This window comes from Leptodactylus fuscus, chromosome 8, assembly GCF_031893055.1.
Source record: "Leptodactylus fuscus isolate aLepFus1 chromosome 8, aLepFus1.hap2, whole genome shotgun sequence".
Taxonomy (NCBI): domain Eukaryota; kingdom Metazoa; phylum Chordata; class Amphibia; order Anura; family Leptodactylidae; genus Leptodactylus; species Leptodactylus fuscus.
In genome coordinates, this window is record NC_134272.1 from 29252006 (window position 1) to 29267979 (window position 15974).

General features: G+C 41.3%; 1 protein-coding gene across 1 annotated transcript in view; it reads right to left on the reverse strand.

Moving 5' to 3' along the window:
* VPS8 (VPS8 subunit of CORVET complex) overlaps positions 1-15974 on the reverse strand; it is a 129244-nt gene that overhangs the window by 6445 nt on the left and 106825 nt on the right. Inside the window, exons 44-45 of the mRNA XM_075284046.1 lie at positions 7281-7449; positions 5348-5392 (exon numbers count right to left, since the gene is read on the reverse strand). Of these exons, the coding sequence (XP_075140147.1) occupies positions 5348-5392; positions 7281-7449 (214 nt within the window). The remainder of the gene's footprint in view (positions 1-5347; positions 5393-7280; positions 7450-15974) is intronic.

Sequence of the window (15974 nt, forward strand, 5' to 3'; positions counted from 1 at the left end):
CCCAGAGCATGCGGATCATCAACACCAACAACACGCTGATTATATGGCTTCCATGTGAGCTGCTGAGATGCCAAAACAATCACAGGCACAGTGCAAGGAACAAGTTCAGCAGCAGGACAGCTTAAGAGCTGCCAAAACGCCACAGCAGGCAAACCATCGAAGGCAGCAATTTGCTGAATATAGGTGGATCGTCCACTCCAACAACCCACAGAAGAAGCCGCGGGCAGAGGCTAGTATGTATGTATATATATATATATATATATATATATATATATAATTTTTTTTTTGTATACTTGGACTGCCGGCAAACTGATGCCTCGGTAAGCTTTGATCGAGGCATCAAGAGGGTTAATGCCTGCGAACAGTTCCGCCAAAAGGCTTGTATAATATGTTACAGCACAATAGCATTGATGCTTATGTAAATGTATGGAACGCTTATTTCCGTTGCCATCCTGGGATTGAACTTGATGGACATATGTCTTTATTTACCCGTACTATGTAGTAGGCAGAGTTCTACAGTGATAAGATCACACAAGTATTTCTCACTTAAAAGGCTGTGTCTATTAAGATGACGGATTTTGCTCATCTTTAGTCTTTGCATGTGTTGTAGTTGAGATTTGTCTTTATTCAGAGTTCTATTGCAATGAAGTCACAACAGTGTTTGTCCATTATCCTTATCCATATATAGAGCTCTACTGTGTTGATCTCACATTAATATTTTCATTCATTTGTAAGCTGAGCTACATTGTGATGGAGTTACACAAGTGTACGTCTATTGTTAGGTTTTGGTCTATTGTGTTGAGGTCACAATGGTGTTGGCATTTAGTCCTTCGTTGTTTACTACAGTGATGATGTATCAAGTACCCTTGTCTTTGCTCCTTGGCTATGTTATATTCTTAGAATAAGTCATCAATATCAAAGTAGTAAGTGTCTGGCACCGGGCACCGCCACCAATCAGCTGAATTTCTGCTGGAGATCGCACTATACAGTGGATGAAGCTGGAAGGAGACAGCTCTGCCCACCGTGTATTGGATCTTCATGATTATTGCAGCTGAACTCCCATTCAAGTGAATGGGAACATAGATACAGTAATCCACCACAAATACTACACAGTATGCAGAGCTATCTGCTTCTAGCTACATCCACTCTACTGGTCCAGTACTGGCAGCTCCCCATAACAGCTGATCAGCGAGGCGTGCCAGGAGTCAGACAAAGAAACATTTCATATTGATGGCCTATTCTAAGAATAAGTCACCAATATGAAAAGCCAGGGAAACCCTTTTAAGTCTTACTCTGCATTCCACTTTCATCACCACGTGAACATAGTTTTCTCTTATGTCCTTGGATATGTTCTTTTGTAAAGATGTGAGAACAGTGTATGACTTTTCACATTACAGTTATACCGTGATTATGTCACTAAATATTCATCCTTATTCCTAGGTATCCTGTTATAATATTATAAAGGTGAAAGTTTGTGAGTTTGGATGTTTGTGGGTTTGTGTGTTTGGATGTTTGTTCCTCAATCACGCAAAACCCGCTTCACCGATTTGGCTGAAATTTTCCACAAACATAGTTACTACACCAGATTGCGCAATAGGCTACTCTTCGTCACAATAGCGCACATACGTTTTTCCCAGGACCCCCACAAAACCCAAACTCACACCACCATCTCTGCAATCTCACACACTTTGGACCATAGCAAGCCACAAAATTCCTATTGCCCTCTACAGCCTAGCCCCTAACCCCACACAATCACATATACATATACTTTACCCCTCACCTTAACGATACTTCAGGAGGCTACCTCTTTAAACCTCCGGAGCAGCCATGTTTGCCAACCCCCACTGCTCTGATGATCTGCGACACCGCCCACCCAGCCACTCCACTGTGTTGCCAGGAGCCTGTGCATCTTAGCACCTACAGAACGTGTTTCCAGCACGCCACCATTTTGCGCCTCCACCGTAGGCCGCAACACCGGAACTACTCTCTCCAGCCCGCCACACTCCCCGACGGCACTCTCACCTCACTGCCGTTTCGTCTTCACGATCCATCCACCTTCCCTCGGTCTCCACGCCAACGACACTGGTAAGTTACGATAGCATGTTTGCATTGGGACTACTTCTGGCCTGTATACTCCAATATACCGTTTCAACACACCACGGACACGTAACGGTCGATAATAATGTCACCAATCTGCCTTACTGCCCACCTTAGAATTACTCGGCATCCCTTCACATAAACTAGAACTGAAGATTGGCGGCCCTGTTCTACTCATGCGTAATCTGGATGCACCCCGATTGTGTAATGGCACGAGGCTACTTGTCACACAACTAGGAACAAATATCATTGAAGCCACTATTCTTACAGGAGCAGCTAAAGGTGACAGTGTGTAAACCCCACGCATTCCAATTATACCAAATCATTTCCCATTTCAATTCAAACGACTACAATTTCCCCTTAAGTTGGCTTTTACAATGACCATTAATAAATCTCAAGGACAAACGCTGAAAGTAGCAGGAATACCACAGGCCACACCAGGCTTCTCACATGGACAACTTTATGTGGCTTGCTCAAGAGTATCCTGTGTCCAAAACTTACATGTACTGGCGGAAAATAACAAATCATACAATGTTGTATATCGAAGTATATTAACTTGAAGTACCTCTGTCCCAAAGACACTATGTACAGTTTATAACAACACCGTATAGCAGCTGAAATACAAATTACATTCAACACAAAAGTCTCACGTATTCTCAGAATTACAGCAAAAACAAGATACACAGTTACATTTCATATCCCATACCTTATACACAGTACGAAAACCTTACCCGCGCTTGTATATACCCACTTCTACAATCACCGCAGACAAAGTCGCGGGTACCAGCTAGTGTTTATATATTGGCCACCAGCCACGTGCAATCAAATGTAATATGGCTGGTACAACTAGCACTAAAGCAAAGGGATGTATAGTGTTTAGGGTTACTTGAACGGTACTGACAAAAGTTAAGGTCTGCCCTATGATCTTTAGCAAATATGCTATATAATATACAATTCAACGCTATTGGGTATCTGCCATACCTATGCAGAAATATTGGTAAATTTCATCAAGTGACCAATTTTAGCAACCCTTATATAAAGAGAATTTTCTTTTCGGATTCTCGATTCCTTTTTCGTTGCTGGGAGCCCAAGGACTAGCAAACTCTATCTATCGCTCCATATCAAAGTGTTGTTTAAAACTTGGTTATCATAAAATGGCATCTTTTAATGAGCCCCTGAGGACATCATTGACAAACTATGCGGTGGTCCGTACTTAGCACTATAAATCCTGTAAATGGAAATACGAGGTGTTATGTGGATGAGCGCTACCACACTGCATACTCTGAATAGAGATCTTTGCAAATGTAACCACAGCCTAGGAATACATTGAAGGCATCCTCTTTACACGGAAGCTGTGTGATATTTGCGTGTACGCAAACACCCTTCACATTTCTATATAGCTTTTAAATATTTCCTTTTTAATAAAATATTTATGAACTGCATATTTTGCATTGGGATATGAATAAAAAATGAGATATGTATCAGTCTGGGAGTCCAGAACATCTGCCAGCTTCCTTTCTCTTTTCCCTTCAAGGGTTTTTGCAGTGAGGGCAATTTCTGATGAGACAAAGCAGTAAACAAGGGTGAGGAAAGGCCATTTCAGCAGCTCCATAATTATCCTGTCTCAGGTGAGTACTCGAGCAGGGCAGCGAGGCGGAATAGTCTGCTGAGCAGAGGATGGAGCGCGGCTCCGGAGCCGTCCCCTCACACAGGCAGGATTACAACAATTAACGTTAATTGTATCACACTGTAAGTATGGAATATTCTTCCTAATACCTAATACATATCTCGCCCTCTATTTATGTTCTTTAAGCAATTCCACTCCTATAAACACTAAAGGGTTAAAATATCCAGTTTTATCCAAAGGAAATGAAAATTTGCCTATGGGTAATGAAAAAGGCCCCAGGTGGCCCGAAACGCGTCGTACTACAATAAATCAGTTTGTTTCGTGATTTTGGCTCATGCCTTTTCCTCATCATTACCAGTGAGCAGGGATCTCCTGCTACAGACCCCGCGGTCTTTGTTGTTTGTCCTTTTCTTATTATCAGATGGAATGATGCATCAATTCCCCGTCCCATCACCTGAATCCCCTTTTCAATGACTCAGACTTCCCCTCTAGGTTGGGTGGCTCTAGCTTCCTGGTCTGAACAGGTTCACCAGCACCATATCATAGGTGGTCCGATACTTCCTTCACGAGATGATTTGCAGGCTTTCTATCCTGAGAGAGGCATCTCATGGCTGGTGAACAGCCCGCTTGAGTCCCTGGTCAGGACCTTATTTCCTTCCAACTCTTACCTCTCTACTTTTTGAAGTTCATATGGAACCCCCCACAGGTAACCCTTCCTTCTGTTACCCCAGGCCTCCTTCAAAACTCCCAAAAATCAATTCTAAGGTTTGCACACCTGAAGCTCGTGCTAGGAATCCAAGTCACTGGAAATCCTCCTAGGTTCCCTCCATTCTAGAGTGGGCTTAGGAGCAGAATAACTTTATGCACATGGAGGAGTGTCGGATCTTAACAACAACAACACTGTGGACATATGGACCACATGTTTGCAGCTCTGTCCTGTGAAGCTGAGTGCAGATTGAGGACTATTGCTCCCCTTCCCCTCCTTGTTAGCTTTGACTGCTCGCTCTCTGTATGCAGGACGTTTACTTCCATTACAAAAGTAGACAAATATGTGGATCTCTCAATGGTTAAGCTATTAGTGTCATACATCTGGATGTTAAAGTCCTTAATGGGGTTCTCCCATGCAGTGTGGATTCTCACTTCCTGTACCCCCCCCCTCCCCTACACCTTCCCACCATGCTGAAAAGGACAAAAAACACTTATACAAATCAGATAATATGCAGATTCTTGTACAGAAGGGACTTAGTGTCATCTGTGTGTTTACATAGAGAGATAACAGACTAGGCTTTATCAGCAAAGTGCAATTATCTGAACAGATTGTCCTACCAGCACTAAGTGACATCACTTGTCCTATCTCCCAGGTCCCTGGTTATAGCAAAACTGTGTAAACAATGGGGGGAATAAATTAACATAAAAGGCAAACACAGCAGAATTTTTAAAGCAATATATTTAGGAAATGACTTCAATTTACATAAGCTATCAGTATAGATAGGATCCTTGAGGTGGGACAACCTCTTTAATGACTCACAAACCATCAGTTAGGATCAATATCTCTTCTATGGCTTACCTCAAGCATGTTAGCATACATATCTGGTGTTATACGTAGTATGTAAGTGAGCTCACCTTTCTTGCAGACTCCTCTCTGGATGGATTAGCAGCAGTTCTCATCTAATTTAATATAAAAAGGAATTAATGAAATATATATATACATATATATATACATATACATACACATACATAGATACACATATAAATGTTACATGCATACATGTATTATACTAAAGAGAATGTGGAAACACACATAGCAAAGGCATTTTTGGTAGCTTTGTACACTCCACTGTATGATTAATACACAAGTCTTTAGGTCCTGTAGTATTTGGTGGCCTCATACTTCTACTGGTCCAGTATACATCAAAAGACAGTCTCCAGATGGAATGCTACACCTGTCAGTCAAACACTCAAGGGCAGACAGGAGGGGTTAGGACGCATTCAGTGTAGAGAGTCCGTTAGGGCTAGTTTACACGGGACACGGAATGGCGTATTTTGGTCCTGATTCTGATGCGGGAAGCCGCATCAGAATTGGACCAAAATGTGCCTGCCACGACTGTCACGGCTTCTGACAGTTGTGTCTTCCCACTCTGTAGTAGGCTCAAATGAATGGGCTTCGTCTGGAGGGCGCTGTCGCGAGGCGGATGCCGGGGCTGACTCAGCCACGGAATCCACCTGAAGAAAGGACAGCTCACTTCTTTTTTTCCGTGAGCCGGAACATACTGCTCACGGAAAAAAGGAAGCTAGCAGTCTACATAGACCTCTATTGTGAGGAGGCGGATTCTGAGGTGGCTTCAGTGTCAGAATCCGCCCCCTCTTGCCCCGTGTGAATGAGCCCTAACACAGCACAGAAAACGACTGCCCCATGGCACTTGCAATTGCAGAGCCAATGAGTAAAAATTGCTGCATTCGTGGGATCAATAACATTGACAGATTTCACAAGAGGAGGAAGCCTCAATAACATTTTGACCCAATGCCACATTTTTGGACCCCATGCAGTTCCAGCGCCACAGGTTGGTCATGTCAAGTGTACAGAGTACAGAGTACAAAAACATAAAGAGAGGAAAAAAACAACTGGTGTATTTCCTTAAAGATCAGGATTACCAACATTTAATAAGCAGCTTATGGTAATTTGAGATAAGTACATTTCATTTGCAATGAGGTTTATACCAGGTGAAAACAGCCTGCATTTAATGTGTTGGCGTAATCCATATGCCTATAGGTAACAAATGCCAATTGTCAGCTTTTCTAGCTCAGTTCAGACAGGAGGGTCTATTCCTGCTGGAGTTAATTTTTCACATTTTGCCATCAGATACATGGAGTGTGAAGAACACACGGCTTCCAGCTAAAAGATGTGATTAAAAAAAAACCTGGTAAAATTCTTCCATGTTACTTAATTGGAAATATATGAAAATGAAGGATTGTGAAAAGGTGACACAGGCGATTCACACAATTCTCAGCTAATACTGACAGAGCCGGATAACACGTTATTTGCTGGCACATTTTCTGTGCAAACTACATTAAAAAAAAAATAGGTGGAATGAACAGGAAGATTCACAGAGAACTGGTGAGAAGATCAGGATTCTCCACTGCTGAACCACCCAACAAGTTCAACCCATCACAGTGTATATAAAGGCTAGTTTTACAGGAATATATTACAAGCTTATAATTGAGCTCGACCATGTGCCTACTAACTTGACCTCACAGAGTCCTAGCCAATATACCACTGGCCACATGGGACACTCACACAAAATGCTGTCACCCTAGGGGAAGTCACATGGGCAGCATGGTGGCACTTTTGCCTTGCCGGCACTGGATTCCTGGCACTCCATAGACACATAGGTATAGAATTTAGACTGTGAGCATACTGTTTCACACATATGTAGAGCAATGTTTGTGATCATGGCTTTGTACCTTATAGTATAATACAGTTAATAGCAGAAACTCAATGGCGATAAGTAGGAAGTGACTTTATACGTGTTGTACAACATCCAAAATATCTGCTAACCTGTACTAAAGATGCGGTCCTTCCCTTCTTTAGGTCCGCCACCGCCTGCCGGCCAGACCGCCCCTTGTTGCTTGAATTACACTTGTAACACATCCACTGGATCTGACCTCCAGCTTCCGCTTTGCAGTCCTTTCCCATAAGACATAGAGAGTGGTACAAATGTCCACAGCTAGGGGAAACAATTTAGAACAAAAACATAGATTTTGGTTAGATTATTTCTATTGTTATACTAAGATATGAAAGTAAACAATACAACATATAAAGCATGAAGAAGAAGAAGAAACAATATAGAACGCACATATTCACAAAATATATAAAATGTAAGTTATTCACACAGGATAGAATAGTAAAGGGAACATGTCAGGTGCAATGAACACATAAGCCCAGATTTACTAACACGCAGACATTGTAGACACTATAGGCATTGTAGACGTGGCCATGTGTATTATCACCAAACATCTCCACTTTGGTCTCTTCAGTCCAAAGGACACTGGGACAAGGTTAAGCTAGACAGTCCTAAAATACGCCATATTTATCACAGCAGTCAACGCTGGATGTTAAATTTGGCCTGTCTTTAGACTTTCTAGCCTAAATTTATACCATCATAATTTTTGTGGCACAATTTTGACACATCTTGGAGCATTAAAACCATATCCCCTTTTCTGAAAGCAATGCCAACACGTCCAGCAAGTTGAAAAAGATTATCTCAAACTAGATGTACAAAGTTGCACCAAGATGAGCCGCAGTTACGCCATTGCATTGAAGATTAAATCTGGGCCACTGAGTGAAAGGTTTTAATAGCTAGAAATCGAAAACAACTGAAAAATTTCCAGAAATGCAGTTACTGAATATATATATATATATATATATATATATATATATATATGATATAGATATAGAAAAATCTCGCACAAGTAAATCATAATGACATGTCAGAAAGCAGCAGACAAGGAGGCATCCAGAAATCATCTGCCGCAGGCTAAAAGCTCACACTCTGAGTTACCGCTGCCAGCTAGGGAATATCCATCCTTCTCGTATACAGAAAACTGATGATGGGCTACACAACGCAGAGAAACCGAGTAGGTAAAAAGCAAAATGTACTTTGGAATGTATTAAAGGGGTATTCTTATTTACTCCAACCACTAGGATTTGCCATCATTTCATAATCCCTTTAAAGGGGCTCTATGATTGGGAAAAGTCATTTTTAACTAAACACATCCTTGCATAGCCTATTCCATACATACCTTTTGTATGCCAATCCCCTCAGTAGTTTTTGAATGAGCCCATTTTTATTTATATGCTAATTAGCCTCCAGCGTCCACCCGGAAGTGTCTGTGAGCACCGTCTGCTATTCTCTGCTATGTGTGTGAGAGCAGAGAGGAATAGCAGAGCAGAGAAACTTCCGGGGTGCACAGAGAAGGCGAATTAGCATATGAATAAAAGCAGGCTCATTCAAAAACTACTGAGGCCATTTACATACAAAAGGTAGGTGCTTTCTAAAGGCTATGCAAGTATGTGACTTTTCCCAATGAAAGAGCCCTTTTAAAGGCCAATATCTGCGACCCCTACTGATCCTAAAAGGGACTGATAGCCTATCCTACAGTTCAATCACTAATATCAGATATTTGAGGTTCTGACACCTACCCCCTACACCATTAGATGTTCTCAGTAGGTGACACACAGAAAATGGAGCAGGAAGCAGACAGCACTGTTCTCTGTGTAGCTTAGGTCCCCCACCAATCCGGTATTGATGATTGATCCTTAGGATAGTTCATCAACATTTTTAGTCTGGAAACCCCCTTTAAGCAAATAATTTTATTTCTTATGTTATGGAATTCTGTGTAACTAATTCTCTAATAATTTCTGCAGACTTGCTGTACATTGTAATAGATTATGGAGCAGGAGGCACAGCAGTTTTTTTGTACGCTTCCATTCAGATGCTTACTTTGTACCATTCCTTCACTGTCCCCATTTTAGACTGAACACAACAGAACCAACTATATAACAACTTAGGAATCTATGGTGAATGAAATTCGGCTTAGTACAGTTGCAAGTATTATAGAAGTAAAGTACCAAGAACTAAACCTTAAAGGGATTCTACCATTAAAAAACTTTTTTTTCTAGGTAACATGTCGGAATAGCCTTTAGAAAGGCTATTCGTCTCCTACCTTTGGAAGTGATCTCCGCCGCGCCGTTTGTTCAAAATACCGGTTTGTACCGGTATGCTAATTAGTTCTCTCGCAGCGATGGGGGCGGCCCCCAGCGCAGGAGATGCGATGGGGGCGTCCCCATTGCTGCTCAAAAACTGACTCCAGCGCCGCCTCTGTCTTCTTCTGCATCCGCCCCTTCCTTCTTCGGCTTGACGTCGGACGCCTGCGCAGTACGCTCTGTTCAGCGAACTTCGCCGAACATACTGCGCATGCGCAAAATTGCGGTGTCGGCACTATGTCCACAGGCATGCGCAGTACGTTCGTCGAAGTTCGTCAAACAGAGCGTACTGCGCAGGCGTCCGACGTCAAGCCGAAGAAGGAAGGGGCGGATGCAGAAGAAGACAGAGGCGGCGCTGGAGTCGGTTTTCGAGCAGCAATGGGGATGCCCCCATCGCATCTCCTGCGCTGGGGGACGCCCCCATCGCTGCGAGAGAACTAATTAGCATACCGGTACAAACCGGTATTTTGAATGAACGGTGTGGCGGAGATCACTTCCAAAGGTAGGAGACGAATAGCCTTTCCAAAGGCTATTCCGACGTGTTACCTAGAAAGAAAAAGTTTTTTAATGGTAGAATCCCTTTAAGCACCGTTGGTTTAATATGGGTACAATACGACCATCTAAATGAGACCTAAAGTTGAGACCTACTTCTTTTGTCCTATAGTCTGCAGCTACTGAAAATGGTTTCCTATCCTCACACTTCTAAGACCCAGAAGATTTTTAATGTTTTACTAACCAAATTAGAAGAACACCCAAAGACATTCTCTCCGCACATTGAGATGCATCTTGGCAAGTAAAATTAAGCATATTGCAAATAAAGAAGCAACGGGTGATATGCCTGTAAGACTTGATGGCCATTAATGTATTTTGTATGGATTTTCTTTCAGCACATCTCTAGAAGTCAATCTCCTCTCTGGCACATAACGCTAAACTGTTTTCACATGCATACTGAAAGAAATCGGTGAAAGAACACAGCAGGAGCCTGAGGAAGGCCCTACAGCTTGAAGCGCCTTCTGATACTTCTTTAAGTTGTGCCCCAGCAACATCATTGTCTGTCTAAGGACATGAAAAATATTTATAGGCTTTGCACATGGGCAGCCACAAGTTTACAACCACAATTTACTGGCCCATCCAGTTTGTCCTGAAATGCATGCTGGGAATTCTGCAAATGTTGGTCCTTTATTGGTCAGAGAACAAGTAACAATGATAGATGGATGCAGAGTCAAATGAGGACAGACAAATTCTGTAGGTGCTTCGCGACAGTTCACTTGCTGTTTTGGAAAGAAGAAGACTAGAGGATCGTAAGCAGTCCCTAGTCACCCTAAACTATGACCTAGAGGCTGGACTTTCTGGCTAGCTACATATACCTGACAACGATAGGCCACATTGTGGCCAATTGATATATAGTGGGATCGTTCAGACTAATGATCCCACCATGTTCCATTCACATTCCACTAAACTGGCACACATGGCTTTTTGGTCCCTTATTTGGCCAAATTTAGACAAATCTTGGAAATGAACAAATAATTATGTAACCTACCAACCACCAAAATCACCACCCCAAAGTGGTTTCCACTCTGCTGTGTAATTGGGGTATTTCTCTCCATCCTATGGGTTACTTGGTGCCCTCTACCTTCTTACTATTGGGCAAAGTGCCATTCTCTCCAGCCGGATGATCCTGCGTTATGGAGGTCTTGTCACATATGGATAGAAACATTCCCTTAAGGCGAGCTCTCTTTCTGTAATGTACATATGTAATGTGCAATGTACTGCCTGGAAGAGTATGGGGCGATGCTTATAGGTTCAGTTCTGTGGACTCCACAGAGATAAAAAAAAAATGTATTAAACAAATTACATTAAAACCTCTCTTATTTATAATGAAAATAATTGAGAAATTAATTTTAAACAAAGGCCAGCATTGCTGCCCATGGCTGTGATGGAAAAGGAGCATTGGATTTGGTATGTACGCTCTGATTTTTACATTTCTTTTTAGCTTTTCTCAAAAGTGGAGAAACACTTTATACTTCCAGACTATTGCCAATGTCAAAAACCTAATTGAAAATGGCTACAAGACTATACCTATATACATGTGCAGAACATATACCGCTCAATAGTTTATTTTTCTCAGCTAACAAAATTAAGTGAATGAACAAAAGAGAAATCTAAATCCCACCATTACTTGGTGTGACCGCCCTTTACCTTCCACTAGAGATGAGCGAGTACTATTCGAAACGGCCGTTTCGAATAGCACTCACCCATAGGAATGAATGGAAGCAGCCGGCACCCAGACTTTGCCGGAGTCCGGCTGCTTAACCCCCTGCATTTTGACTGTGTCCATTCATTCCTATGGGTGCATGCTATTCGAATCAGGCCGGCATCTCTACCTTCCATCACTTTTTCTCAGTACACTTGCACACAGTTTTGAAGGATCTAAGCAGGGAGGTTGTTCCAAGCATCTTGGGGAACTAAGTACAGATCTTCTATAGATGTAGACTTTCTCAAATCCTTCATGTAATCCCAGACAGACTGATTGATCTTGATCAAGGCACTGTAGGGGGACATATCATCGCTTTCTCTAAAGGGTGGTGTGATGTACGGGGGATTCAGAAGCTCTGGTTTCTTTCCCAAAAGCAGTCTTTATTGCAGCAGACAAGCTTAAAAGTACAGGTAGTGCTGCTCAGCAGTTCAGCATGACAAAACAAATGAAAATAAAGACCTACGCCTCTCTGGCGGCTTACTAAATGAGTTATTCCCTCATTAACCAGGGGGTCAGCCTACCGCTGACCTAATACCAAAACAGGTTTTACAAGTAAACATGGGGTACACATACCCGGTACTTTAACAGCGTCCTTTTTGGAAGGGCTTTCTCAGACTGGTTGACTGTGTCCGTGTTTCAGTCTCTCTCCTCTTTCTCCCCCACTAATCAGCCCACCTGTGCTACTTACAAAGCCCTGCTGGTCGGTTCCCGAGTCTGGAGTGGACTGCCCTGCAGGACTGGCCCAAACTTTTACTCCAGTCCGGGACCTACAAGCTAAACGCCTGTGCATACTGCAACAGTCTTGGGGAAAAATAGCGGTTCTCCCACACTATACCCCTCTCCACTTTACAGTGGTCATGCCAAATATTGATTTCCTTTACAATTCTCTTTTGTTCATTCACTTCATTTTTTTAATTGCCAAAAATAAACTATTAACACTTCTATTTTGTAAAGGATTCTTACTTTGCAGCATTTTTCCACACCTGCTTAAAACATTTGCACAGTACTGTAGGTGATACTATAAACACATTAAACATACCCACGGTATGTTGGCATTCTAAGTGGGAGCATTAATAAGGAAACAATTTTGATCCATCACATCCTGTATGCCAATTAGATGCTAAGCCGTCACTCGAGCAAAGATGAAGGGCTAAGGAGCCAAGGATACTTAAAGCCTGACAAGACACTTGGCATCTAATAACATACAGCGCATAGTTTTCTCAGTTATGCTCCCACTTTGATCAACAACACAGGAATATTTAATCTTCTTACTGGGCCACCTATATAGCAGTTGTTACAAATTCACATTAAAGAGGACCTTTCACCCCCTCCACCAACTAAACGCTTCCTCCAGTAGGTGATACTGCACTGATTCTGGGGAGGATGGATTTTTTTTTCTCTACTCCTCACTCCTCCTTGAGTAATCAATTCTGTTACTTTTGCCCAATTATACATTGTACAGTCATGTGGGTGGTCCTGAGCTCCAGCACAAAGACAGAGACCGCCCACCTGACTGCAGAAACCCTAATTCTGCTGAACTAACAGAAATCGCTCAATACCGGTGGTGGCTAAAGATAAAAATTCAACCTTGTCAGAATCAGTGGTACAGCACCTATTGTAGGATTGCTGGAGTTAGAGGAAGTGGTGAAAGATTCTCTTTAAAGGGGTATTCCCATGTACATAGTCATAGCTATATTTGTAGATAATTAAAAGTTAAACATTTTTGCAAATATAAGTAGTAAAAATTTTGCAGTGTTTTAAAGATTTTCTCTAACTTTCTTAGTGGTGACAGTCTGTTGTCTTGATCAATTGCCAATGGATACAACCACCAATGCAGAAACCTTCTATGGTCTGGGACATGTCAGGAACCCAGCCATGATTTTCTTATTGTAGCCGGGTTATCGGGCAGAGACACTACATGTATCAGAAGATATCCCGGCCACAATAAGGAAATCATGGATGATTTTCTGACTTTAGAAAAGTCCTGCATTCATAGTCGTATCCACTGGAAACCGATCAAGACAACAAGACTGTGACCACAAGATAATTAGAGAAAATCTTTAAAACTCTGCAAAATGTTTAATTACTTATATTAGCAAAAATGTTTAACTTTTAATTATCTACAAATTTAAAAATAATTATGTTTGTTGGAATATCACTTTAAGGCTAAAGCTCCACATTGCGGAAACACAGCTGTTTTGTTGCAGATTTTGCGGCGTTTTTTTGAGCCAAAGCACAAAATGGCTACTCATCCTGAATGAACCATATCAGTGGAAGCAAATATAGTAAAAAAATAAAATTAGTCTGTTGAACAGATAAGCAATTTAAAAAACAATCCAGTCTGTCAGCAACTTGTATAGATGTAAAATGTCCTTTTATTGGAAAAAGCAGTACACCACGTATTGGTCCACACTGGGACCTTTCTCAAGTGCAGTGTGGACCAATACGTGGTGTACTGCTTTTTCCAATAAAAGGACATTTTCCGGATTGTTTTTTCTATTGCAAACCCTTTTGCCTGGAGAGGGGTTTCTGCCGTGCAATTTGTGTGATAATCCCCAGATTTGCTGGTGCTTATATATATATATATATATATATATATATATATATATATATATATATAAATATATATATATATATATTACACACATATGTATTTTAGCAGAAGGAACTGGCTTTGCATGGATATATTTCATTTTTTGTTCTTGTAGTGGCCCATAAGAATAGGTTGGTTGTTGTGTAAAGCTGTGTGCATGTGAAGATTGACCAAGTCAGTTGGTTGCACATAAAGAACAAACAGAAACTAATATATATATATATATATATATATATATGTGTGTGTGTGTGATATATATATATACACACGTGTGTGTATGTGTATATTTATATATATATATATATATATATATATATATATATATATATAATTTTTTTTTTACATGGAAAACACTGCTCAGAAAAAAGATAGACAGAGATTCTTCTTGTACAACACATCATCTTAATATAAACTCCAAATTGTCCCCTTCATTAGGCTGAATAAAAATTTAATTGGATATATTACAAGAGGAACATTTCCAACATTACAATGGTTACATAAAACATAATTATACTCTATGATAATAAAACATTCATAATCTGGTGAGATCTCTTGATATACAATATCATCAATATTATAATCACATTTCCAAGATATTTTATTGAATTACTTTTCCTTTGTTTTAATATTTTATTTGTTAAAGTTTTTAGGTAACATGAGTTGTCTCTACCAATGGCTGCTGGGTATTTATTTTTAATGTTCATGTTTCACTTGGCAATTAAAGTGGTTTCCCTGTTTAAAGCTAGACTTAGGTTAGATTTCTGCTGCCTCTTAGCCATTTCTTCCTGGACTGGAAACAGTAAGAAGTATTGTAGTTGCAAATGAGCAGAAAGCTCTCAGAAAGCAGACGGTTACAGAAACAGCTCCGATAAATGTGCTATGCCGCCGTTTCCGTCGCTTCCATTCTCCTTCATGGGAGTTGCGACTACAATGTAAAGCAAGACTGCTTGGCTGTTCCTATGAGTTGCACCCGAGGGGTCAGGACTTGGGAAAAGTTATACCTATCTTGGAAGTTGGGCAGCTCCTTCAAAGGTTCTCAGGATCATGGCATGGCATTGTAAGCCCTCTGCACAATAATCGTGCCTGTTCTACTGAAGCTGGAGGGCCACTATGTATAGCTACGTGTATAGATACGCTGCTATATCTGTTTAGATAATAAAGGGGACAGACTCCGACAATCAACCACTGATAACATATTATATCAATTATTAAGGTTATAGTCCTTGGTCAGTCCCTTTAAGCTGTGCGAGTATGAAAAATATTAATGTCAATTCACATCTTACAGACTAACAATAAGGTCTACTGTAAGAATGAAGGCAAGCCCACAGAAGACAAAAATTATGATGTGTTTTACATACAGAGAATAAACCCCCTCCCCAAAAAAACGGAAGGGAAAGGAGGGCGCTTGTGGTCTTCAAAAGATAAGTGAAATGAAGAATAAAAATACACAACAATGGAAGCAACCTAAGGAACGGTCACTGGCAGTGGCGTAACTAGGAATGGCAGGGCCTCATGGCGAACTTTTGACATGGGCCCCCCCTCCCCAACCGACGTCGAAAACCTCGACCGGCCCCCTCCTCCGCACTCTATTATGTCCCTTAGTGGCCCCTGGGCACAGTATTATCCCCCATAGTGG